This window comes from Aspergillus mulundensis, assembly GCF_003369625.1.
Source record: "Aspergillus mulundensis strain DSM 5745 chromosome Unknown scaffold_1, whole genome shotgun sequence".
Lineage (NCBI taxonomy): Eukaryota > Fungi > Ascomycota > Eurotiomycetes > Eurotiales > Aspergillaceae > Aspergillus > Aspergillus mulundensis.
In genome coordinates, this window is record NW_020797889.1 from 1,602,308 (window position 1) to 1,626,744 (window position 24,437).

Here is a 24,437-nt window from a genome sequence, read left to right on the forward strand (position 1 = left end):
CGAAAGTATTCGTTTTGCTCGACCTCGACCTGGAGGGTGCCTTTGCCCTCCTCAAAGGACGAGACGAGACGGTTAAATATAGGCCATTTGCGTCTTTGTCCTGGCGGGCCCCGTCGGCCCCGGCCATTATGGCCATCTCTTTACAAATCCGAATCCGAACTATCACTCCCGACGGCAAGGCCCAACTACCCTCCCGGGTCGGACTCGGCAGGGGAGGGGTGCGATGCTAGGGCCCATAGTTCGCGGGCCTGCGGTGGCCGAATGAGAGCCGTTGCTCGGTCTGCACTCAGGGCGAGCGGAGAACAGTCGGGGGGTTAGACCATCGTTTTCGCGGCGTTCATGACAGCATGATCTACGGATCACAGAATAAGAGGGTCTGGCTCTGGCGAAAAAGTCGAGTGTTCAGGAATTTTCGCCGGATGCGGGAATTTGGAGCTCACTCAGCTCAGTCGATCAACGGATGATCTGGTTGGATCAACAAGGACTCCGTACCAGAGCTGTACCGGGGTTCTGGTCAGGAACCAGGCTAAGTGGCGATGTATCTCAATCCAGTTGCACAGTTGATGAAGCAAGAGTGAGAGGAGATGAGGAGTTGAGATGGCGTGACAGGAGAGTTGATGGTGTCTTGTCGATCCCGCCAGCCACGGAGCGGATCATCCCCACTGCGTCGCATGCAAATTGGCCGTTATATGCCAGACTATGCCAAAACTATAAGGCATACACTATGATACACAGTAACACAATGGGATTGTTCCTGGAACAAACGCGGTTCTGGTTCGGCTCTCCCTGGATCCCGCCTCATGGCTCGAGCCACCAGACCGAAAAATTCGGCCTGAACCACCAACCGATCGCCGGCGACTTGTCAACTACGGTACATACTGGTTGCTTGGACATCGCATGGATCAACATAACAATGCGCGTATAGCATCATCAATAGGATACAGGCCATATAGGATTATCTGTCGATCTAAACAATTGCCGAGGATGCGCAAGGTATTTCAAATAGCTGGATAACAGATCGTCCACCAACGCCGCGATGAGTACACCAGAAGCATAAGCAACAGTCAACCATGGGTTACTACCGAGCCTCGATTTTGTCCACCTCATCTTTGGCTTCGGTCCATGTCTCCAGATTCTTGCGCGCCCAGTTGAGGTGGCACCGCGCGTAAGCGACCTACTCGATTAGCCACAGAAGTCAGCAGGGCAAAAAGTAGACATACCATGTACCGCCGCAGATCTCCCTCCTTATCCTTTTGGAACCGCTTAAGGTCCTGCAAGACTCCTGCGCTAGCGTCTTTGACGTCCTTCTCAGACACCGCCAGTGCTTGCTCCAGCTGTAATCAAATTAGCATTAAGGTTTAATGAAGCTCGTGCGTTTGGGGTTAGTACCTGGACCAAGCTTTCCTTAGTCTTTCCAATGTGGTCCCGCCGTGTCCGCTCGGGATCGACGTCCACGAATCCATGGACCGCGTGACTGATGCGCCCGAAAATCTTGTTGGCGACAAACGTCCCACTCGATGTCTTGCGGTGCGCCGGGGGCGACGTCTGCCCTGACTCTGGGTACCGTTGCGACGGGTGCTCTGCATGGGTGGGAGGGAAATCCGAATCAATAGACGCCGTGTCTTCGCCGCTCGGCCGTGATTCCTCGGTGTCACCATGGCTGCTTGTCGCCGATGACTGGGATAACGACCGCTGCTTTGTCGGTCCCTGCGGCGAGGTGCGGTTGAGGTACTGCTCTATGCGCTTCGCCTCCTGCTCGCTTCTCTCCAGTGACTCCAGTAGGCTCTTCTTCTTCGCCAATTCATCTCTTGTCATATCCTCCTGCACCCTCTTAAGCACTCGGTATCGTAGGACGCTGCGAACCACGCTGGCGAACTGAGCGCTCTCCCGCATGGGTTCCGCAAAGTTTGCTCCCAGCGCAAGCGACAACTCTTCTGTCTCAATATAAGACGTGTCCGCTGCCTGTCCAACCCTTTCGATTGCAGTGGCTACGGTTGGGGATTGTTCCGACAGCGAAAATCCATTGTACCGCGCTCCCAGCTCCATCAAATCTGCGGACAGTCCGGACAAGTGTGCAAGTGTTCGTCGATTTACCTTCTCCATATTACCCTGGAGGAGAAGCTCCAGTTCCCGAGTTGAGGCTTCAAAGTTGATAAAGTAGGGGTCCAGCTCTTTCTCGCTCAGTTTCCGCGACTCCGGGGGAAAGCGGCCCAGTATCTCCGGACCTGGTGCTTCTGCGGTCGGAGAAGACGATGTCCCTGATGCATTCTTCAGTTTTGCAGATGTAGACGGAACTGGCAGCCAAGCATGCGCAGGTGTGGGATTTGCAGGGTCAAGAGGAGGCGCCTTGAGGTTGTTCTTCGGCACCGAGGACGCGGGGTGAGAATGTAAGACCTCGCTCTAAGCCCTGTTAGCATATCCCTTGGCCTAGGTTTGGTGCACATACCCAGCTGACGTTGGGGTCCAAGAACCTCCACCAAACACCATCCTCGCGAATCTCCTTCATTGTCCGACATCGGTTCAAGAACACCGCCAGCATTCTCTTTCGAAGGTCGATGATCCCAGCATCCTCCTTTGCCTTTGTCGGCTTCGCAGCGTAGTCGGCCATCGAATGTTTCTCCGGGATCGGTGGGACAATAAGAGTCGGGTGAAGGCTCACGAGCGTCTGCCGCAAGGATGCGAATTCCGAGTACCGTCGCCGAACCTCTAGATCCTACTCACTTTAGCAGAAGCCTGGAATCTCAATTATAGAACATACACCTGTCCGTATCGTGTATACAATGAAGCTCCCCCCGCCCTCGTGGTTCTTCCCCGCGTCGGTGATGATAATCGGCATATCCGGGTTCTCGTAGAGCAGCTGTTCGATGCGGCTATCATATACGCTCTTGCGGGTGTATCCCGCACCACTCTGCTGAGCGCCATAGTCTTCTTCATCGTCATCGCTCGCCTCAGGGTGCTGCGAGAAGTCGGAGATGTCAGGGTTGGATGAGTGGCTGGATGGTGGAGGGGGGTATTCGTGGTTGTAGGCTGGGAATGTTAATAGGTTACGCTATCTCGCTAAACCGGGTTCTTACGCGATTCAATGGTAGTCGAGTGCAGGGATTCCGACAGCCGGGCCTCACTGTCGAATGCGCCGTACGGGTTGTTGTCTTCGTCGTTCCACATGGTGGTGTGGAGGCTGGTCAGGCAGCCTCAATCGAGATCCGGTCGCGGGATGACGTTCGCATACGATGAAGAACTTGGGCTCGAGGGAAAAGGGAGTTATATTCTATTCGTCCGAATAGCACAGGAAATATAGCCAGCTAGTTGATTTTGACGAGAGAGGTTGCATGAAGCTCAACCTGAATTAGGAGCACCCGTTCATCGTCACTTGCCGCCGGCCAATCTCACCGCCCGAATCCGCGGGGAACAGATCCACAACGTCATCTCCCTACTCCAGCTTATAGACACTTCCATTTCAGATTCCTCTAGAATATCACCAGTGCGTACCAGCATTGTCTTGAGCAGCCTGTTGCGCTCCTTCTCCCGAACCACCCCATTCCCCATTATCCTGCTGCTGTCCGTCATTGTTGTCATTGTTGCCACTTCCCCAATTGCCCTGCGAAGCGTCATTCTGGTTGTTGTCACCACTCCATCCCTCTCCAGTTTCAGGCTCATTATTGTTGCTGGTTTCGTTGTTATTGCCCCAATCATCTCCATTTGATCCGGAGCCCTCGGCCTGCCCATCAGCCGGCGTGTCCGAAGTCCAGTTGCCGCCTTGATTGTTCTGATCGTCCTGGGGTTGGTTCTGTTCTCCCCACTGGTCCCCTCCATTATAGCTATTCCTCGGACTGTTGTGGTGGTTTTGTTCGTTCTGGTTCTGATCACCCCACTGGTCCCCTCCCCCAGTATTCCCAGTCGCAGGCCAGTCCTGCTGAGTCTGTGCCTGGCCTCCAGTTGTGGCCATCCCATCCGATGCCCCCCATGCCTCCTGCGCAGGCTGCACAGAACCAGCGCGCGACGGCATTGCCCGCCTAGAACTCTTCCTAGACTGCTGCTTCTGCTGCTTCTGCTGTTGTGCTTTGTTCCCTTTACTGCCCTGCCTGCCTCTGTTCTGATCCTGTTCCCTATCCAAGGAAGGCTCTCGGCGTCTTGAAGGAGCACGGCTGCGGCCACGGCTGCGTTTACTTGGGGCACGACTTGGAGCATGGGCTCGGGCACGGTCACGGGCCTGGCTTTCCCTTCTCGCCTGTTCCACTGTAGCGGCAAAAGCTTTCAGCTGCTTTGTTCGTTCTCTCTCGGATCCGACGCGGGCCATGATGGACTCTTGCCTGATGCTCGATCGTAGGTAATAGACGTAGAATCCGCCGCCGCCAATCGAGCCGAGGACGGCGACGACTATAATGGCTATTATGCTGTTCTCGTGCATCTTGCGGTCGTCGTATATGTCAACACTGCCGGCAGTTTCGTAGACTAGCTGGATAACGTAGGATGGCTGAGGTCGACTGGAGAGGAGACCAGCTCGCTTCTCACTTCGCTGGCTTGAAAGGGGTATGATTAAGAACCTCAAAACGAGGGAGAGATTGCCATAGGGCTATACTGCTAAGAAGAAGCAGAGAATCAGCAGTTCCAGCTGCTATGGTAGTATATTAGACATCAAAGGGTATAGTTGAATGAATGTGTTAGGAGTGGGAGAGGGCAGCTGACAATGGAAGTAGGAGAGGGGGCCATTGAGGTGAATACCTAGGCCTTGCTACAAGAAGGAATTAACACAATCTTGTGAAGAATGAGAATACCTTAGGACCGAACATATCTAGTCTAACTTTTATCTAATCAAAGTCAATCCATCTGAGCCCCAGAAAGAGCCACCCCAATCCTCTCCAAAAGATCAACATGAAGCAACCCAGTCTTCCCAGTCTCTAGCAAACCTTCCAGCTTGCTCTTAAGAAGACCCTGCTCCTGAGTACCCAACAACTCAAGAGCGTTGAGCTCACTCGAAACCAAAACACCCGCAAGACTAATAACCCTCACGCCAAGGGTATAAGCCTCAGGCTTCGCCATCCAACCAACAAGTCCATCCTCACCGTCAGAACGAGCAAGGATATCCGAAAGACAAGACAGACCATCAGAGATCCAGCGGTAGACATCCTTGAGCAGCTCCTCCTCAAACGCAGCCTTGCCCAACCGCGTCAGGACATAGTCAGACCACAAATCAATCTCGCGAATGGGCTCAATGAACAGATTCTGCTTTTCCTCCTCAAAGAGAATCGTGCTCTCCTTCCTAATCTCAGATGTAACATATGATACGGGCAAGAGAGGTTTCTCGCTGTTTGAATCGCCGACTCTGGGTTCCAGACCGAGGATATACCGCGTAGCCCTAGTGAACAGCAACGTTGAATTGGAATAATTGTCTACAATGAATGTGGCGAAGACCTCGCTTGCGTTCATTGGAGACAAAGCGACTGCCTTTTGAGGGGAGACGGAGGAGTAGGAGAGGACATAGGAGGCCGTTGCCGCGGCGATGTCGCGCAGTTCCTCGTCGTCATCGTTGAGCAAGTCGTATAAAATGAGATATATCTCTAGATAACTTGGGTCGACTCGTGGCGGCTGCCCTGATGGACGATATGCTTGAGCGAACGCGGCGATAGATGTCGCTGCGGCGTAGCGGGTGGTAAATTCCTGATTCCTTCATTAGTACGCTCAAACATGCTGTAGTAAGGGTGCACTTACAGTTTCTTCAGCCAACGCGAACCTAAGCCTTGTTGCCCATTCCTTGACTTCGCTTTCCGGAACCCCGTTGGCCTGTGAGATAGATTTTAGGCCGATGAGGCAGCCCTCCAACTGCAGATCAGAATCCGCCCTGTCTCTGTTGAACCCTTTGCTGGCTGAACCAATCTTGACGTGCGGGGCCAGGTCGCCCAAGGGCAGTGTAAATGACAATGCTGCGTTCTTCGACTCGAGCGCAGCCTGAAGATACGACGCAAGATTCGAGATGACAGGGATCTTGACTTCCAAGGGAAGATTTCCAACGATGATCGAGCTGTAGAGCTTGGCCAGAACCTGGGTATATTTCTCCTTGGCTCCATATACCTCGTGCAGCCTTTCCAATAACCATTGGCAAGCGTTGGGGTCGAGAGTGGCCACTTTATCCACGAATTCCTCGAGGTTCTTGGTGTCACCGCTTGTGAGTGATTTGAGAACTGCGACCCAAGCGAGTTCTCTGCGGAGGAGGGAGAACGCGCGAGTTGTGCTTAAGGTTGTAAAAGAGGGGTTGCTGGAATCGAACACGAAATCTACGGTATCAGGAACCTGATACGTGTCGAAGATAAAGTCCAACAGGTCCACGGTTTCACCTGCCATAATCAGTTACTGGACTCGTCTTAAGAGGGCCACACCTACGTTCAGCGCCCGACTCCACACTCCTCTCAACAGCATCGCTCAGCATCTCCAACAGGGTTGTTTGAGTGAAGGGGGACCTTGCCAGGTGGTAAGACGCGGCAAAAATAGTCTTGATCGCCGACTTGACATCGCCGAGGCGCTCTTTTATAGATTAGCAGTGGTCGAAACGGAATCGGTGAAGTACATACCGTTCCAGAGAGCTGAAGGGGTAAATGCCAGCCGGCGGAGCGAATACCGAATACACAGCGACTCTCCATGTAGGTAGTTTTCGGTCTCAGCATCCCGCGCACTGAGTAGCGCCTGGATATCTTGTAATATATTTGATCGATCCAACAATGAAGCGTAAACTCGGGCTGCGTGTTCACGGATACCCCAGACAGGGCTCTTGAGATGCTGGCGGATCAGGCCAAGTAGCATAGCATCATCTGTGTCCGCAGCGTTGGGGATCTTCTCAGCAATCAGTTCCAAGGCTGGGAAAACTCGCTCGGTGACCATAGCGCTATCAGCTTGCTCAGCACCATCTGCTCTTTGTGGTGCGGCAAGAAGGTTGGAAAGTAGCTGCACAAGACCAGGATACTTTTGGAACGAGATCCGCGCTCCTGGCTCTGACCCGGATTGACCTCCGAATCCCTGGTAATCAGTACGACACATGCGGTTCATCAAAGCGCGGAATAGCATCAGACCAGAGTTTCGAAGTGCCCATCTAGACCAGTCAGTCTACGTTCATAATGCAAGAAAATGTGACCTACATCGGTGATCCCATACACTCCGCCGAGAGGTTCAGTGCAGGCATAAGGAAACCTTCAGTATGAGGTCCAAGCCTGGCATTGGTAAATACCTCTCGGAGGCAGTTCATCGCATGAACTTGGGGCAGCTCAACCGTCTGGTTTTCTGCCTCAAGTTGAGCCGGAATGTGCGCTACGTCTTGAAGCTCGCGCAGAACCTGCTGAAACAACGGGCCACCAGGGTTTGACAACAGAATTCCCCCAACCAAAGCTGGCAGCCCGGCAGAGCGACGCGTAAGTTTGGACGCCTTCTCGAAAATGATCTTTTTGGCTTCCTACATAAAATGAGCCAGAAGGTCTTTCAGTCATCTGGGGTTTAATGTACCTGATACCAAAGTTCGGGGAGTGCGGAGATCTCGGGGTTGCTTGATTGACCGCATCGCTGGCAGCATGTTGCGAATGTCTGGGCAACCGTTGAGAAAGCTCCTCTGTGACGAAGCTCTGCGAGTTGAGTAAAACTGCTCTTCCCAATCTCCTCGTAGTCGCTTCTTGTCAGGCCAGTTTCCCCTTGCGGACCGTAGGTCGTGTTGGATAACGTAGCATGGACAAGGAGACTGTCTATATTAGAATTCGCATGATTATGAAGGGGTTACGTTAACGTACCTGGACTCTCGCAACGCACGCCACGAATAAGAGAGAATGTCCTTGGGTCCAACTTTGAGGTCTTCAATAGGTTCGGCGGCATGGCCTTCTGGGGAATCAATGCATAGCTGAGGCTTTACTTCCTCCCAAATCCTGTTACAGATCGATGATATCCGCGTATGGATGGACCTCCAGTTCTCAGGGCTATAAGAGCCTTCACTGGACACCAAGGTGTGAAAGTCCGCCGAGGAAATAATGTACCTAGGACTCGATTAGCCAGGCTTACGCAACTGGTGTTGATACTCCATACCGTAAGGCCGAAAGATAGCCGTGGAGAGGCGCATCACGCAGAGACGAATTGAAGAGCCCTTCTGAAGAAGACAGTTTCCCCTCGAGCTTTCCCAGAATCAATTCGACAACACCCTGCTTGGTATCCCACCACTTTGTATCTTTGGAGTCTTTCGCATCCGCTGTGACGAAGATTAAATGATATAACAGAGCAACAGTGTCGGCATGATCAGCTCTACTAGTGTTGCTCGCCAGTAACTCCGCTTTAGTCAACGCAGATAATAACTCGGGATCGCCATTATTATGCCCAGCGGTATCAAGAAGCACTGATCTTGGGAAAAGTTTCAAGATGTTAAGAGCTGCTGTTCGCACTTCATCGTAGGGGTCCATCAAGAGGTCCACCAGTAACCTCAGGAGCTTAGGGCCAAAGATTTCCACGTGAAACTTCCACCTAATCTGACGCTGCTCTGGCTTGTTAGACGCCGCACTGATGTAGCGCTCATCAAGACCCGATTCCAGGACAAGCTGCAGTGTTTTGACTGCCATGATATGCCGATGGTAAGAAGCTGTGGTTCGCAAATCTGCCATTAAAAAGTTCACGTAGTTTTGCAGACATGACCGAGTCTCGGCATCATCTCTGATGTAAACAATCGGTTGCTTTTTGCTCAACGTTGTTCGAGGTTCAACTGGATTGTCGATGTTGGCAAGAATGCCGCCCTTCAAGCGGACGATCAATCCACGGACCATGCTCAATATCTCTCCCCTAGTACAGGGGTCCGATTCTGCGTGAAGTGATGGCAGACTTTTAATGATAACCCTAATAGCAGCTGAGGACAGCGGTTTCGTGGTTGATGGAGCAGCTATCAGTAAAGAGAGTGCCGCCATCTTGATGTTGAAGTCATGGTGGAAGAGGAATTGACCAATGAGTTCACTTTTCAAAACCAGTGGCTTTTCGGCATTTGTCTCGAACTTCGTGAAGTAATCTAGTAAAGTCAGTGATGCAATCCACTTATCAAACCCTTCGCACTCACGATCTTCGTGGACCAGCCCAATCTTCTTTCCCAGCTGCAAAGATGAGAACAGCAGGGTCAGTTCATCCGAAGAAAAATTACTCATATCACCAGCTAGCAGGCTTTCCAACGGCAGTGTCCCTAAAAAGTACCGGAAACCGCTGGCACTGATCCCAAACAGACGTAAGAGGATATAATTAGTCAGTTTCTCTAAGATCTCAAGGTTCTGCAATAAGAAGTGTTTGATCGGCTTAACCCAGAGAAAAGCAAGCCTCTCCTTCTCTTCGGTTGACAAGGAAGAATCAAACGGCTCCAGCTTCCGGAAGAAAGTTGTCATTACTTCTCCACATGATGCTGCCAGATCAAAAGCCTTTGCACGGTTCAAGAGCCCCAGGAGAAGAATCTGGACAGCTGCTTCTCTGGACTGGACATCCACGGCTGCTTGCTCGAGCGACTGCTGTAGAAATCGAGGAATTTCTATTGAGGTTACCCGACATTCTTCTTGCAGCACAGTTGGCCATCTCTCCGGATTTCGCAGGAGCCAGGACTCTACCAGTGTAATCAGCTCAGTCGATAGAATAGCCTTTTTATGCAGTAATGTCTCTAGCGCAATGATGGACGCTTTGACTCTGGATCGAGGCTCGCCGTATAGAATGCTGGGCAGGACAGCGTCGACGAACTCCCCCCGAATTGCATCAAATCCAGGCTCGTTACGGGACTTGCCGATAATCACTGCTAGTGACTCCAGGACTAGCTTCATGGGCTTGGGCTTTACGTCTTTGAAGCGAGACAAGAAACCCTCAAACACAGAAACCAGAGTCTCCCGAGAACGAGCTATTTGGCGAGTCTCGTGACATTTCGAGACAAATGCTGTGTTAAGGAATGAGCTCAAGGCATTGCATGCGGCCGTAGTATGGCCATGAGAAATGGACGCTGAACAGAATGTCTGCAGTAAAGAGCTAAACACCTTCTGCGTTTTCCTGCCGATGCCGTCAGAATATATATACAGCATAAGCGGTCAGATTGCTTATACTAGGACGCAATCTTACTCAACATTATCACATGTAAGGGTAAATTTGACCAAAGGACCCTTGGTGATCTGGTCTAGTGTGGCTTCGGGCAGTATTTGTATATCCTGCGCGATATGCTCCATGTCTAGAGGCCCGGCGGTGGCCTCGGTGCTGGAAACGGGTTTATTGTCCATGACTGTCACCATGCAGCATGTCCGTATGAACGAGCCGGTCGATAGCGACCAAATCCACCGAGCAAGTTGCTTTCCGTAGCCCAGATCCCCGCCATTTCTCGATCGTATATCTTTTTGCCGCCTGTGGATTTTCGAAGTGGATCCACAAAAAGGGTTTAGCGCCGGTCTATCCTTGCTCCGACAGCCAGCCGGCTGATCACGGGACTGAAGTTTTTACTCTGCGATTCCTCAGTCTTCGAATCCAAGCGAACTCGGAGGCGACGACGACGACCATCAGAAGCTATATCGGCCAATTCTGTCCTCTGCTTCCCGTTCTTTCATTCGGATTTGTATTCTTTATATCCTTAGTTTATCCAATTTCTGCTCAAAATGTCCATCTGGGACTCGCTCAGCGGCCGCAAACAGACGAAGGGTGCAGATAGCTTTGACGCCCCGGATGCCAGCTCATTCCTCTCCGAGGTTGCCATCCCCGACCCTACTGCACTTCACCCCCTAGCTGGTCTGAACCAAGATACTCTCGACTACATCACACTCGAAGACTCCGCCCTCGACTCGCTCCCCGGCTCACAATCTGTTCTACCGTCGCGAGGATGGTCAGACGATCTCTGCTATGGAACCGGAACCACTTATGTCGCGGCCCTGGCAGTCGGAGGAGCATGGGGTCTTGCCGAAGGATTAAAGCGAACACCAGTGACTGCGCCGCCCAAGATCCGCCTTAACAGCGTACTTAACTCGGTCACAAGGCGAGGACCTTTCCTCGGAAACTCGGCCGGTGTGGTTGCTATGGTATACAACGGTCTGAACTCATTCGTCGGTTATGCTCGGGGGAAGCACGATGCCGCCAACAGCATTGCTGCCGGCGCTGTCAGCGGAATGGTCTTCAAGAGCACCCGTGGACTCAAGCCTATGTTGATCTCTGGTGGTATCGTGGCGGGTATCGCAGGAACATGGAGTGTAAGTCCATTGAACTTGACGCGTTCTTGGTTATCAAGTAACTAATTCCATTACAGGTGGCTAAGAAGGCTATCTTCTAAGCGCGCACGCGTTTGACGATATCTTGACGTCCGCCTTTACTTGCTGCAATGTTTCGGTCAAGCGGGAGGTGATTTAATTTATATTTTCCATATACTGTATTAGAACGACTACCTTGCCTTTTCACAACTCTCTTCACTCTGGCGCTCAACGCATACTTCTACAGCATTGTCCATGGTTTTGGGAACGGGCATGGTAATGGGTCTTGTTAAATTTCTTGTACATATACCAGACTCCTGCGTTTGTGTTCTTGCTGGCGAAAACTGATGCAGGTTTCAGTCCATCTTACCAAGCGCGTTTAATGTTGTCAGGAGCATCAATGAAAATCTGAAAGCCAAGCAGTTCCCAGCTCTCCTAAGGCTATTTACGGTGTGCCGCGGTGTATGCTGTGGAATCAGTGTACTGGTAGCTATGAGAATTGGTGTGGTTCGCAAGCACATGCCAACTATGGAGCACTTCTAGATCCATATAACCCACAAATCGACCTCTCTCTGCCCTATTGCCGGTGCATTCCACGAACCGTTAGGTAATAGCGCTTAGTCTTTTTACAGTCCATATCTTGCAAAGTCAAACCTGCATACATACCAACGCGTGTGCCATCATGCATTTCGAGATTAGGATCTCCCAGCACACGTTATAGTCACAGACTCACGGGCGGCGGGCCTCTTCCGCGGCATCACGATCAGCTCCAGGATTGGCAGGGCTGGGCGCCCGAACCGGCAATCGACTTTCCATATCCAGCACTTTATCCAGGCCCTTTTTCTTGATGCGGGGACAACTAAGCCCGAACAGGTGACAGACCTGCCTGGAACAGCCCGCATTGACGTCGACCAGGGCCAGAAGAGGTAGAAGAAGGCAATCAGCTGACCCCGCTGGACAGCCAAATTTTCCTGCTTCAAGATCAAGCATGCAGGCGTTCAGTTTAAACTTCATACGCCGCCGGTTCTATTAATATATTGGCGTAATCTTACTGTGCTCAGAGCATTACGTCGCTGCTGAGTTTGACTTTGATTTGATTCGGGGTAAATCTCTCTGCCCTGGACCAGCCCCCATCCCGCGGCGCTTCGAACTTCCTTCCTGCCTTGCTCTGCCAGCGCCTCCTTTGGCTCCCTTGACTCACCTTCTCTCAAGCTTGAGACTCTCCGATGCGCTGAGAAGCCACGGTCTCTCTCTCTCGCGAGTATTTGTCCGTCTCAAGGGCGCCCATATTCCCGGCGCCAACCTCTGGGTTTGACCGAGGGGCTCTTCGAAGATTCCCCGATCTTACCCGCACGGTATCGCAAGTATGGCTCTGGCTTCGTTAAATGGCGTTTTAACAACGAAAAATGTCATCTAATGGATGCAGCTCTCCAGGCCCTATACTCGTTCGATGGTTTACCCAGAATCGCCCGCACCGACCGAGAGGTCAGGGTCTGTCACCCTCCAACCCGAGTTACACGGGTCTAGCGCGTCAACCGTTTCGAGTGACAATGAGCTTCATTCAACATCATCCGTGATTCCAGGCCCGGACAGCCTCGGCCCTGTGTCTTTATGCACGGAAACTTTGTCGCCGGACTTGATTCAAAATGCGGCACACAAAGAACACCAGGCATCTCCTCTGCCTGCGCTGCAAATCCGAACAGATGTCTCGGGTGTCCAGTCAAGCTCCCATCGGTTGAGCCCCCATCGCGAGCCCGACTTTTATGTCCACCAGAGTACATCTGCCAGCAGCCTTCCACACCGGACGCCGAGTTTACGGGCGTTGATGGCACCAAGTCACAGTGGGGGCTCCTTGTCACCAGCTTCCCTTTTGTCGTCCCCTCAACTAATGGCCATGGGAGATATCACACCTTTACCATCGCCGATTAGCGGCGCATCGCCATGGAGACTGCCCGCGCGTCGCAATTCGCAGTCGCTGTCCCGGACGTCTTCGGTTGCCTCAAGGACCGGCTCGAGCCTGAGCATGCGTCCGAGTGCTCCGTCGCAGTCGTCCTTGACCGGGGTTTCAGAGCCTCGATCGCGCAGCAAAACATCTGGAATCACGGATAAACAGAGCAGTGACAAGGTCGCGGACACTCCCACTGCTCCAAAACACACGCGCAATCGCAGTCTGAGCGAATACGTGCCGCCAGGCCGAAACATTCCAATCAAACCTCGCCCAGTTGCCGTTTCCGGAACTATCCCACCTCCTGGAATCACCTCCTCGTCGAGCACGGATTCAAAGGCGAACAACCTACATCGCGAGCAGTATCTTGCCGTTCATAGAGGTATTGCTTTACCCAAGGTTCGCCCGCCTTCTCCCCCGCGCAGCAGCGGATATGGTGTAAACGAAAATGAACCCGTCATCCTCCATTCGTCGGATACCCAGGGAGCTGAGGAGTACTACTCGGTGCGCTCTATTCGGACCCAGCAACCTCGACTGTATCGCAAGCTTCGGCAACTTGGCCATGGAACCTTCAGTCAGGTCTCTTTGGCTGTGCGTGTTGAGCCTGAGGTGGCCGACTCTGGTCTCGGCCAAACAGACGACGTGCTTCCGACCCAGAAGCTAGTGGCAATTAAGATCATCGACCATGGACCAGCTGGCGGTGCCGATGAAGAGCGACTGGAGGTCTCCCTCAAACGCGAAGTCGAGATACTCAAGTCCCTGAACCACCCATCCCTGGTTCAGTTGAAGGCTTTTGGGAGCGACGAAAAGCGCGCCCTTTTGGTTTTGGATTACTGTCCAGGTGGTGACTTGTTCGAGGTTGTCTCAAACAACACCAGGCCTCTTACTCCGGGACTTATCCGCCGGATATTCGCCGAACTGGTGGCTGCTGTGCGCCATTTGCATGAGTATTATGTGGTCCACCGCGATCTCAAACTCGAGAGTAAGCTTCCCACTTTCGTCCGATAGAACAAGGCTGACTTGTGATGATCAGACGTGCTCGTCAACCTCCCAACAGAAGCTCTGCAGAGAATTACCGATTGGCGCACTTATGACCGTGCCGTTGTAACCGTGAGCGATTTGGGCCTGTCGCGACGTATACCTGAGCCGCCTGAGAGCCCTCTTCTCCAGACTCGCTGTGGAAGTGAAGACTACGCAGCACCGGAAATCCTCATGGGCCAGCCGTATGACGGGCGCTCCACCGACGGCTGGGCGCTGGGAGTCTTGCTGTATGCGATGATGGAGAGCCGACTCCCCTTTGATGCCCTACCCGGAACCCGGGGCGACCCTGCGAAACTCCGGGCTCGTACCCCCCACCGCATCGCTCGCTGCGAGTGGTCCTGGTACCGGTACGCTGACAGCGATGGCGACTGGGATCCCGCAAAGGGCAGCGGTCTTGAAGGTGCGCGAGAGTGTGTCGAGTCACTACTGAAACGAAGCACCAAGCGCAAGAGCCTAGACGAGATTGCCGCCATGGACTGGGTGAAGGATGCGATTGATGTGCCTGGTGGGTTGAAGCGAGGCGATAAAGAAGTTCCTTGAGCTGGTCTCTGTCTTCTTTCTGTAACTTAATATTCTCTTTGCTTTCTTTTTTGTTCTCTTGACGCTTTTCACTTGTTTACGCTACTACGTATGACCCACGCATGATTACTAGGTCGGCGGGAATGCCGAATGCTTGATGAAGCTTAGCTAGATCTGATGTTATACCCTTAGAATCCTGAAAATGCTCCAGCCTATAGTTCCATCGTTGTGCCAACTAAACAAGCGTAACTGAGGCTTTGATGATCCATCGACCCTAGGCAATCCCATCAAGCTCACAGTGGATCCTCTTACTAACCTCGCTTGCTGATTGGCGCCCGGGGAAGCGAGGGCCAACTCCGGCCCCGACTTCGCTGCGAGCCTGCGGAGAACTTCAGATCCCCGTCTCTTCATAACTTCTTTTCTGATCCTTCCAGCTCGCTCAGAACCCCGAGTGTTTTCCCTAATCTCTCCTCTACTTAAGCTCCTGGGCGTGGTCCGGCATCCTCTCCAGATAATCAGCTGTGATCGGACCGACGACAATGCTTCTCTCACAGACTCGGGGCCGTATGCCCTCTGCTCTCCGGAGCTTGACTAACAGAGCTACCATGTACGTTACCATCCATTGCACGCCCATTCTACTCCGGTGCCCTCGATTCCGTCAATGCTGACTCTCCTGTGTCTAGTCGTCCAATCTCTACGACACTTCCCCGCCAGAAGGCCTCCCCTAAAGACGATGAGCCCGTCCTCAACAAAGTCTCGCGCCATATCACACAGCCCGTCTCGCAGGGTGCCTCCCAGGCCATGCTGTACGCCACGGGTCTCACCGAGGCCGACATGAACAAGGCCCAGGTCGGTATCTCTTCAGTTTGGTACAACGGCAACCCCTGCAACATGCACCTTCTCGACTTGAACAACCGTGTCCGCGAGGGAGTGCAAAAGGCCGGCCTCATCGGCTACCAGTTCAACACCGTTGGTGTCAGTGACGGAATCAGTATGGGCACAAGCGGTATGCGCTTCTCACTGCAGAGTCGTGATCTCATCGCCGACTCCATCGAGACTGTCATGGGTGGCCAGTGGTACGACGCCAACATCAGCATCCCCGGTTGCGACAAGAACATGCCCGGTGTCTTGATGGCCATGGGCCGAGTCAACCGTCCCAGTCTGATGGTCTACGGTGGATCCATCAAGCCCGGCTGCGCCTCCATGCAGGGCAACGCCGACATCGATATCGTCTCCGCCTTCCAGGCCTACGGCCAGTTCATCTCCGGCCAGATCAACGAGCCCCAGCGCTTCGACATCATCCGCAACGCCTGCCCCGGAGGCGGCGCCTGCGGTGGAATGTACACCGCCAACACCATGGCCACGGCCATCGAAGTCATGGGCATGACCCTGACCGGCTCCTCCTCCAACCCCGCCGAATCCCAGGCCAAATACGACGAATGTCTCCGCGCCGGTGAGGCCATCAAGCGCCTCCTCGTCGAGGACATCCGCCCCTCCGACATCATGACCCGCCAGGCCTTCGAGAACGCCATGATCGTCGTCAACATCACCGGCGGCTCCACCAACGCCGTCCTCCACCTCATCGCCATCGCCGACTCCGTCGGCATCAAGCTCACAATCGACGACTTCCAAGCCGTCTCCGACCGCACCCCCTTCCTCGCGGACCTCAAGCCCTCGGGCAAATACGTCATGGCCGACCTCCACAACATCGGCGGCACGCCCTCCCTCCTCAAATTCCTCCTCAAGGAAGGCGTCATCGACGGCTCCGGCATCACCGTCACCGGTGAAACCCTCGCCAAGAACCTCGAGAAGGTCCCCGACTTCCCGGAAGACCAGAAGATCATCCGCCCCTTCAACAACCCCATCAAGGAAACAGGCCACATCCAGATCCTCCGCGGCTCCCTCGCACCAGGCGGATGTGTCGGCAAGATCACCGGAAAGGAGGGCACAGTCTTCACAGGCAAGGCCCGCGTCTTCGACCACGAAGACGACTTCATTGCCGCCCTCGAGCGCAAGGAAATCACCAAGGATGAGAAGACCGTCGTTGTCATCCGCTACACCGGTCCCAAGGGTGGGCCCGGTATGCCCGAGATGCTCAAGCCCTCGTCTGCCCTCATGGGTGCTGGCCTGGGTAACACCTGTGCCCTCATCACAGATGGTCGTTTCTCCGGTGGTTCGCACGGTTTCCTGATTGGTCACATTGTCCCTGAAGCTGCTGTCGGTGGACCCATTGGTCTTGTGCAGGACGGCGATGTGATCACTATTGATGCCGACAAGCGTGTTCTGGATCTCGACGTTGATGAGACGGAGCTTGCTAAGCGACGGAAGCAGTGGGAGGCTGATAACGCGGCTGGCAAGCTGCCGCAGACAGGGCTGAACCTGCGCGGGACGCTGGGGAAGTATGCCCGGAACGTCAAGGATGCTAGCTCCGGGTGTATCACGGATGCTTTGGATTAAGCGGACAGTAGAATTGTATGGGATGATGTATAACTGATACTCTGTTTAATAGCCTAGTTTAGCTTTTGGATTACAGGCGGGATTTTACCTAGAGAACAGAAAAGCGAGTCTTTTTTTTCTTCATTTGTTGAAGGCCATGCATGGTCCATGATAATTAGAGTACGGTGAGTACCGTGTGTAAGCGTGAGCTATAATGAGCTATAATCTATACAACTTGTGCTCCAGTACAATGCATACCCATATCCAATCAAACCATAATAATATAATAATGACCACGAGCGACATCATTCCCGATGCAATTTGTTCCAATGGTAAAGAAAAACCTCCTTGTCATAAACCCCCAGTCCAACTCGTCTCACCCGCCCCATCCTCGCCAGTGCCTCTCCAACCGCGTCCACGAGGTTCTTTTCAGAAGGGCTAAGGTCAATTTTTACCTTCTTCGCCCTTCCTCCCTCGGGTGGACTTACCTCGTTCATTAGATCAAAGTGGTTAGTCTGGATAGTCGACGTCTCCGCCTTCTCATGCACCAGGGGACGACCACCTAGAGCCCCAATAGGCTCTGCAATGCGCACGAAGATACAGTGAGTTGGGCGACTAAGTAATGCCCAGAGAAAGTTAATGTAGTGGCCTGGTAACGGGGTGACAACATCTTCAGGCTGATAGCGTATGGAGATCGGGAAGATCTTCGACGATGATAGAAACGTCGTGAGCGAGGCAGAAAGCGGGAGAACTCCGTGGCCGTTCGAGGTCGTGCATTCTGGAAAGACAGCAATCGGGCGGCCGGGATATTTGCGTTGTAACTCTTCGATGGTGACCAACTGCGCGCCCGGTCGCGGTTCATAGTGAGTTTCTGGCAAATCAAAGGCGCGAACGATAGCCTCAAAAAGCGAGATATGCTCGACCTTCTTGGTCTCGGCATATGACGCTGTGAAAATAGGGTCGAAGATCGCCGCCAAGTAGAGCGCATCGATTGGGGAGGTAAACGAAGCCGCGATCACGGAACCCGGTCCCGGAAGGCGAGACTTTTGCTTAGAAAGCTGCCCTTTCCTGACTCCTTCCACTTGAAGATCAACCCACCATATACTGGGCACCGCCAGTATACACCATAACGCGGCTTTCTTCCCCAACGATCCTATCGGTAACCATTGTAGGACGGCAAAGTAGGCCACGAATGCGAAGATCAAGAACGGGAGTCGGAAAATGAAGAGTAACGCCCGCAGCGGCAGCGGGCACCAAGTTGGTACGGGGGTCAATGGAGCGGGAAGGAAAGGTGCAATGCCGGATCCTGCAACAACTGTCAGATTGCACGTCTACGGAGTATAAGCAATGTCAGGAATCATACCTCTGTCGCGGAATTGATTGTAGCGCTCCATGGTCAGATAGTAAAGTAATGTTAGCGAGTGTCGAGTTCGATCGGTGTCGAAAAGCGTCAACGAGTGTCAAAGAATATGGGTAAAGTCGTATATCGATGGAGCGTTAAAGAGAGATGAAGTTGTTCTGAACGGCCATCTCACACAATGCGAACTACGGATTTTATATGGACCCTGGTCGGTCTTGCAGTTTGAGTGTTCGAGAATGGAAGGCGTAATCAACGACTCTGGTCCGTTGCTATTCGTCCTTTGTTTGGAAAGTGTGGTAGATTTGTAAGGAGGCAAGCACGGCGGTCGAGGTGTGAACAGCTATCGCGGTTACTGACGGCTGACATGTGAAATTTCTGCCTTGACGCCTGAGGCTTGCGAGATTATCCACATTCCACGATTTGGATAGTAACGACTCGACGCTCTAAAAATCATATTGATAATGATAAAAAACACATTGGTATATGACAATCTATGATCCCCGAATATATATAACCCAGCCAGCCGAACGCCTTCGCACATAAAAGATAACACCACTATATATACATCGAAATGAAACCAAGCACATACCAATTAGTCGATTAATCCCCATGCTCTTCCATCTTCTCATCAACAGGCGAAGGCAACTCAAACACCCAAATCGACACACCCACGAGACAAAACGCCGTCGCAGTCATCATCCACGCGAGACCAACCCAAGCACCACCCCAATCTAGACCGATCTGGAACACAGTTGTGATGGATAAACTAGCAATGACATTGCCAACTGCCTGCAGGACCTCGATGACGGTAAACAGTCTCGCCGTTTCCTCGCGCTTGACAAGCGTCGTGATCAGCGAACGAGCTAGATACGCGAAGCCGGAGCCAGACGTCTGAATGATCAAGCTGGGAATCAGCATTGCGATGCTGGGAGACAAGCCGATACCCAGCGTGCCGACGGCAAGGAAGACAATACTTGCGCGAGCGAGCGTAAGGTCCTTCATGTTTGACTTCATGCCGCGCAGGATGTGCTTTGAGATTGCCGGGATGATGAATAGGAATAGCGGGATTGTGAGGGCTGGTTTGAAGGAGATGAGGAGGTTCGCTTGCGCGATTGTCCAGTTGTATCTGGCCGAGATATACTGCACTAAGAACCAGGATGAGCCGCGGCTGAGTCGGTAGACGAGGAAGGCTGTGAGGAGGAGAAGAACGCGCTTGGTGCGGAAGATGAAGGCGTACGGGCTCAGGTATGAGCGGATTAGAATGCCTAATGAGGCAGGGAACGAGGTTCGTTTTGGGTGGTTGAGGAACGGCGCGCCTAGATCCTCATCTTCGTTCACGGGGTCTACCATGTACTTCTCCGACGAAACCGAGACTTTGCGCTCGTGCTCGCGCTCGTCATTTGCAGATGCAAGCGGGTCGAGTTCCATGTCGGGAAATTGCTCGAGAGTACGAGGCGTAACGGCATTCTTCGTCTCAGGCAGGAGCAGTGCCAAAAATGCACCAACAATCACAATACTCCAACCGAGTATCAGCGGAAACCAAGGGTTCATAGTCATCAGCCACGAACTCGCGGCGCTGGAAACGAAATCGGCAGCCATGCTCGCAACGCCGAAGCGGAAGAACATCACAGCCCTAAACTCGTTAACCGGGTCCAAGCCAAAGCACAAACAGTGAACTCACCTCTCCTCTTCGGTGGTCACATCAGACATCATCGTATAGATTACAGCAACAGTAACGACCGGCCCACCGCCAAAGACGAACGTCAAGCAAGAAGCCCAGGTAGCCTTCAGCGGAAAGATATCGTCAAACCACATAACCACAAACATGATCACAACGTTAAGAATAAACCCCGGGATGCCGAGGCAGAGGGTCTTTTTCCGACCATACCGGTCCGCTAGCAGCCCGTAGGGCGCAGCCAAGATGACACCTAGATCCTGCATCAGCCCTGTCCGCTTCGCTTCATCTCCATGCCCGCATCTCCAAATGATGACGGACCAATTGACGGGATGGCAATGACATACTCAGCACCCCCTGGAAAAACTCCATATACCCCGTTACAGCGGCGATCTCACTCTGCACCTCCTTGACTTTACACAGCTCCTCGAGAACCTGGCCGTCGGCGCCAATCTTGGCTGGGTCGAATTGCTCATAGTACTCGCGACAAGCAATCGATTCGTAGATCCTCGTCATGGGTCCTCCGGCCATCACGAAGCCGACTTCGACGGCGAGGATCATGGCGAGTAAAGTGACCATGAGGCGCGAGCGAATTGCGCCATTGATGACCACGCTTTCTTTGCCTTCATGTGCTCGCATGGATGACTGCGAGATATGATCGCCATGTTGATGTTGCGGCGGGAGGAAAGGGACGTCTTCTTCGCTGTCGCGTGCGTCCTGGTAAGGTTGATGGTGCTGGTGAGTAGGGGACATCCTGAGTCCCCTGTATCATCCCTGGATAGGTGATAAAAATAGATTAACAGGGTATTATAGATAGACGAATTCACATCAGAAGGTAGAATTGGTTGAAAAGAAGAGCTGCACACGTTTATTGAAGACGTGCAGACGTGCAGATGTCACGTCACGACTCTGGGGAGAGGAGGGAGCTGAAGCTGCGAGAACCGGAAGCACAGGAAAAGCAAAGATTATGAGACAAGAGGCAGAAGCAAATATAAACATTTCCATTGGAACCAAGACATACTCCGTAATAAGTATGATACAGTAGTCCAATAATCTGCAATGGCCCAAATCTAAGCCATCGGCCATGGGGGCCACTAGGGTTGTACAATTTACCGTAAAGAATAATTCCTTACCCAAAATTACTAACCAAGGTTTATTTATTACTAACAAAGTAATAAATCACGTGATATAAAAGTAGGTTTAAACTAACTAATAAAAGTATAGCTTAGTGCTTAGGTTTTTTACCAGCTAATTAAATACAGGGATTTTTAATTACTTACATAAAAAAAATACCAAAGGCCTATATTTATAATTTACACCTTATATTTAATAAAATATATATTTTTAAATATTAAAACTTTACCACCCTTACTAAAAAATTAAAAAACTTTACTAATATAATTAGGTTATAAAATCCTTTGCTAAAAAAGAATTTTATATATACCACTATTATTAAAAAGGTATTTTTATATTTTTATAATTTTTTTTAGATTTTTTAATGTGTTTTAAAAACCTTTTTTTAAATTATAACTATTAAATATAAACATTGCACCTGGACACGCGCTAAAAACTTTACTTAATAAAAAACTTATTTTATAAAAAAGTGCATTAACTACCTTATTTTAATTAAATTAATACCTTTAGGCCTTTCTCCTAATTAATTAGTTTTTTTTTTTAATAGTAATCTTAAGCAAGAAGCTTATTAGCTTATTAAAATAATTATTTTTACTAGCGCGCGGCCTTTTTTTTTTTTAATAACCCCTATTTTTAAGAACTTTTTTTTTTTTAATATAAAGGCTTTAAATTATTATAATATTACTGGCCTGATTTTAAACTAGTGCTATACTTAAATCTTAAAGCTTATAGCTATAAAGCTCTTAAAAACATGCTATTTTAATATTACTATTAATAAAATAATTATAGTTAATAAATAGCAAATAATAACTATGTATTTTAATACTTATAAAAACTCCTTTTTTTACTGCCTTAAGGAACTAGGGGATATAGCTTTAAATATAAATTAGGTTTTTAACTAAATATATAACTATATTAAGAAGTACTTTACTAAAAATAAGGCTAGTATTAACTTTTTTTGTATTAATTTTTTATTTTTTAATATTTATAATATTATAATAGTTATATAAGATTATTTTATAGCAAAGCTAGGTATAAAACATGTTTTTTATATTTCTTATAATTTACATGGCCTTTAGCTAGTTATTAAAAATCTTTTTATTAAATTTTGCTCTTTTATTAAAGCCACCTTTAATAAGGCCTTAAAAATTATATTACACTTTACTAAAGCGCCTAGGCAGTTAAAAAAACTCCGCGCCTTTTAAGTTATTAAGTATAAAAATACTAAGGCCTTAATTACTTTAGTTATTATTTATTAGGGATTTTAATATAACATGCTTATTTTTATTTAGTAAACTTAAAAAGCTATAAAAAACTAGGCTTATAAGTTTATAACATAGCTAGCAAAAAAAACTAATTTTAAAATAACTTTAATTTATATTAATCTAGTTTTTTAAAGTAATTTAAATAACCTTATTTAACTACTTAAGCTACTAAATCTAAAGATCACTATTTTTAAAGGCTAGTAATTAAATCTTATAATAATAAGCCTTTAAAATTACCTGCTTAATAATAATAATACTAATAATAATACTAACACCTAGGTAACTAACCGCTAGCTAAAGCTTTAAAAAAATTTTAAAAAAAAATTAATAAAGCCCCCCTTTGGTATTAATTTAGCTTAGTATTTTAATATTAAATAGCTTTTTTAAATAAATTAATAAATAATAACATTTTACTAGCTTTCCTATTATTTTTATTTACTTAACACCTACAAGCAGGTTCCGCTGGCGGATTAAAAATAAATAAAAAAGATTAATAAGTTACTAGTTAAATATAGCGGCCAGAAAGGTCTAAATAGCTTTTTTTTATTTTAAAATTAGTAAGACTACTTTTATAATAAAGTAATTTAAAAAAAGAAACTACTTTTACAGCCCTTTAATTAATAAAATAAGCAGGCAAGTTTTTTTTACTATATAAATTTTATAAAAAAAAAAACTAACTTAAGCACTTAAATAAAAATATTTTACTTTAAAACTTACTAATCTAGCCCTTTACCTTTATTATATAACTATTAATTTAGTAGTAGCTAAAAGATTATTTTTTATAATAAAGCTATAATATACTAAACTCCGCAACTAGTTAAAAATAAAGTAAGTTAAAAAGCTTACCTTTATTTAATAAAATGCCTGCTTTATTAATAAGATTTTTAGTGTTTTACAGGCCCCTATACTAAAAAAATTTAATAAAATAATGTTTATTAAAAATTAAAAGTTAAAAAAAAGTTTCCTTTGGCTTAGTAACTTCCTAGTTAGCATGGATAAAAAAAACACTATAAAGCTAGCTTAAATACTTAGTAAATAGGTTTATAAGCTTATTAACTAGCTGCTATTTCTTTAATTATATAAATAACCTTATATTAATTAAGTTCGGGGGCTAATTTACAGGTAGTTTAGTAACTAGTAAGTAGGTAATTTAGGGGTATATATAAAGGGGAGCAGCCGTAGTAATATTTATAATAATATTTTAAATAAAAACTTTTTATTAATTAGTAAAAGTAATATTATAAAGGTCCAAACTTACCTGTATTTACGCTTTTTAAAAAGAAGTTAATTTTATATATAAAGTTAGAATTATTACTTTACTAGCAGTCCTTTACTTAATAATTCTACCGCGGCGCTAATCTAATTAAAAGGTAGTAAGTCACGTGATTTTATTCTTTTRTCAGGAATCATTCCTTACCAAAAAAATCCTTAAATTTCAACTTTCCGTAATTACCGTCAGCCATTTTGTCCATCCCTAGGGGCCACAGCCCCGTTCATTGGCTGCTAATTCAGGAGGTGCGCAAGCTGAAGAATGTAAGCTTCAAGCAGGGGATAAGAGACAGCTGTCAGTATAAAGATTCTTTATCGTCTTGTCCATACAACAAAGGGTTTGATTTGATCTTTCACCAAAGTAGAGACGATCAATGGGCGCTGCTTGCGCATCCTTGCCCCTTTTCTCTGCTTCTCCACCAGGGGAACCAAACTGTGGGCGGCTGAAACATTCTTGGAAGCTGCCCTATTTCCCGGAATCCTGATGATCAGCACTAACAGCACTGACGGCACTGCCTGGCAAACTGTTCTTTCTTGGCTTTCGAGCATATCTTTAGTTCCGGATGACTTTGAAGCGCAGCAAGGCACCCGCTTA

General features: G+C 49.2%; 8 protein-coding genes across 8 annotated transcripts; 3 read left to right on the forward strand and 5 right to left on the reverse strand.

Annotated features, from left to right (window-relative positions):
- Positions 1-1,078: 1,078 nt before the first annotated feature.
- Positions 1,079-3,165, reverse strand: DSM5745_02040 (PX and BAR domain-containing protein; the record flags this gene model as incomplete). Its single annotated transcript, XM_026744056.1, has 6 exons — positions 1,079-1,174; positions 1,221-1,334; positions 1,390-2,400; positions 2,447-2,713; positions 2,759-3,027; positions 3,075-3,165. 6 exons carry the CDS (start codon positions 3,163-3,165, stop codon positions 1,079-1,081), a joined length of 1,848 nt encoding a protein of 615 aa, XP_026607219.1.
- A 310-nt stretch (positions 3,166-3,475) lies between these two features.
- Positions 3,476-4,408, reverse strand: DSM5745_02041 (uncharacterized protein; the record flags this gene model as incomplete). Its single annotated transcript, XM_026744057.1, has 1 exon — positions 3,476-4,408. One exon carries the CDS (start codon positions 4,406-4,408, stop codon positions 3,476-3,478), a length of 933 nt encoding a protein of 310 aa, XP_026607220.1.
- A 410-nt stretch (positions 4,409-4,818) lies between these two features.
- On the reverse strand, positions 4,819-10,247 carry DSM5745_02042 (THADA/TRM732 family protein; the record flags this gene model as incomplete). The annotated part of the gene is made up of 10 exons (XM_026744058.1): positions 4,819-5,658; positions 5,710-6,332; positions 6,379-6,519; positions 6,567-7,081; positions 7,128-7,438; positions 7,489-7,717; positions 7,767-8,006; positions 8,056-9,016; positions 9,065-10,023; positions 10,093-10,247. The coding sequence occupies 10 exons, from the start codon at positions 10,245-10,247 to the stop codon at positions 4,819-4,821; spliced, it is 4,974 nt and encodes a 1,657-aa protein (XP_026607221.1).
- A 369-nt stretch (positions 10,248-10,616) lies between these two features.
- DSM5745_02043 (protein transporter TIM23) lies at positions 10,617-11,281 on the forward strand (the record flags this gene model as incomplete). The annotated part of the gene is made up of 2 exons (XM_026744059.1): positions 10,617-11,201; positions 11,258-11,281. The coding sequence occupies 2 exons, from the start codon at positions 10,617-10,619 to the stop codon at positions 11,279-11,281; spliced, it is 609 nt and encodes a 202-aa protein (XP_026607222.1).
- Positions 11,282-12,648: 1,367 nt separating this feature from the next.
- On the forward strand, positions 12,649-14,724 carry DSM5745_02044 (putative protein kinase; the record flags this gene model as incomplete). The annotated part of the gene is made up of 2 exons (XM_026744060.1): positions 12,649-14,125; positions 14,177-14,724. 2 exons carry the CDS (start codon positions 12,649-12,651, stop codon positions 14,722-14,724), a joined length of 2,025 nt encoding a protein of 674 aa, XP_026607223.1.
- Positions 14,725-15,242: 518 nt separating this feature from the next.
- ilv3 (dihydroxy-acid dehydratase ILV3) lies at positions 15,243-17,160 on the forward strand (the record flags this gene model as incomplete). The annotated part of the gene is made up of 2 exons (XM_026744061.1): positions 15,243-15,310; positions 15,387-17,160. The coding sequence occupies 2 exons, from the start codon at positions 15,243-15,245 to the stop codon at positions 17,158-17,160; spliced, it is 1,842 nt and encodes a 613-aa protein (XP_026607224.1).
- A 284-nt stretch (positions 17,161-17,444) lies between these two features.
- On the reverse strand, positions 17,445-18,533 carry DSM5745_02046 (lysophosphatidic acid acyltransferase LOA1; the record flags this gene model as incomplete). The annotated part of the gene is made up of 2 exons (XM_026744062.1): positions 17,445-18,445; positions 18,503-18,533. 2 exons carry the CDS (start codon positions 18,531-18,533, stop codon positions 17,445-17,447), a joined length of 1,032 nt encoding a protein of 343 aa, XP_026607225.1.
- A 566-nt stretch (positions 18,534-19,099) lies between these two features.
- On the reverse strand, positions 19,100-20,927 carry DSM5745_02047 (putative MFS transporter; the record flags this gene model as incomplete). The annotated part of the gene is made up of 3 exons (XM_026744063.1): positions 19,100-20,132; positions 20,181-20,427; positions 20,522-20,927. The coding sequence occupies 3 exons, from the start codon at positions 20,925-20,927 to the stop codon at positions 19,100-19,102; spliced, it is 1,686 nt and encodes a 561-aa protein (XP_026607226.1).
- Between the last annotated feature and the right edge of the window lie 3,510 nt (positions 20,928-24,437).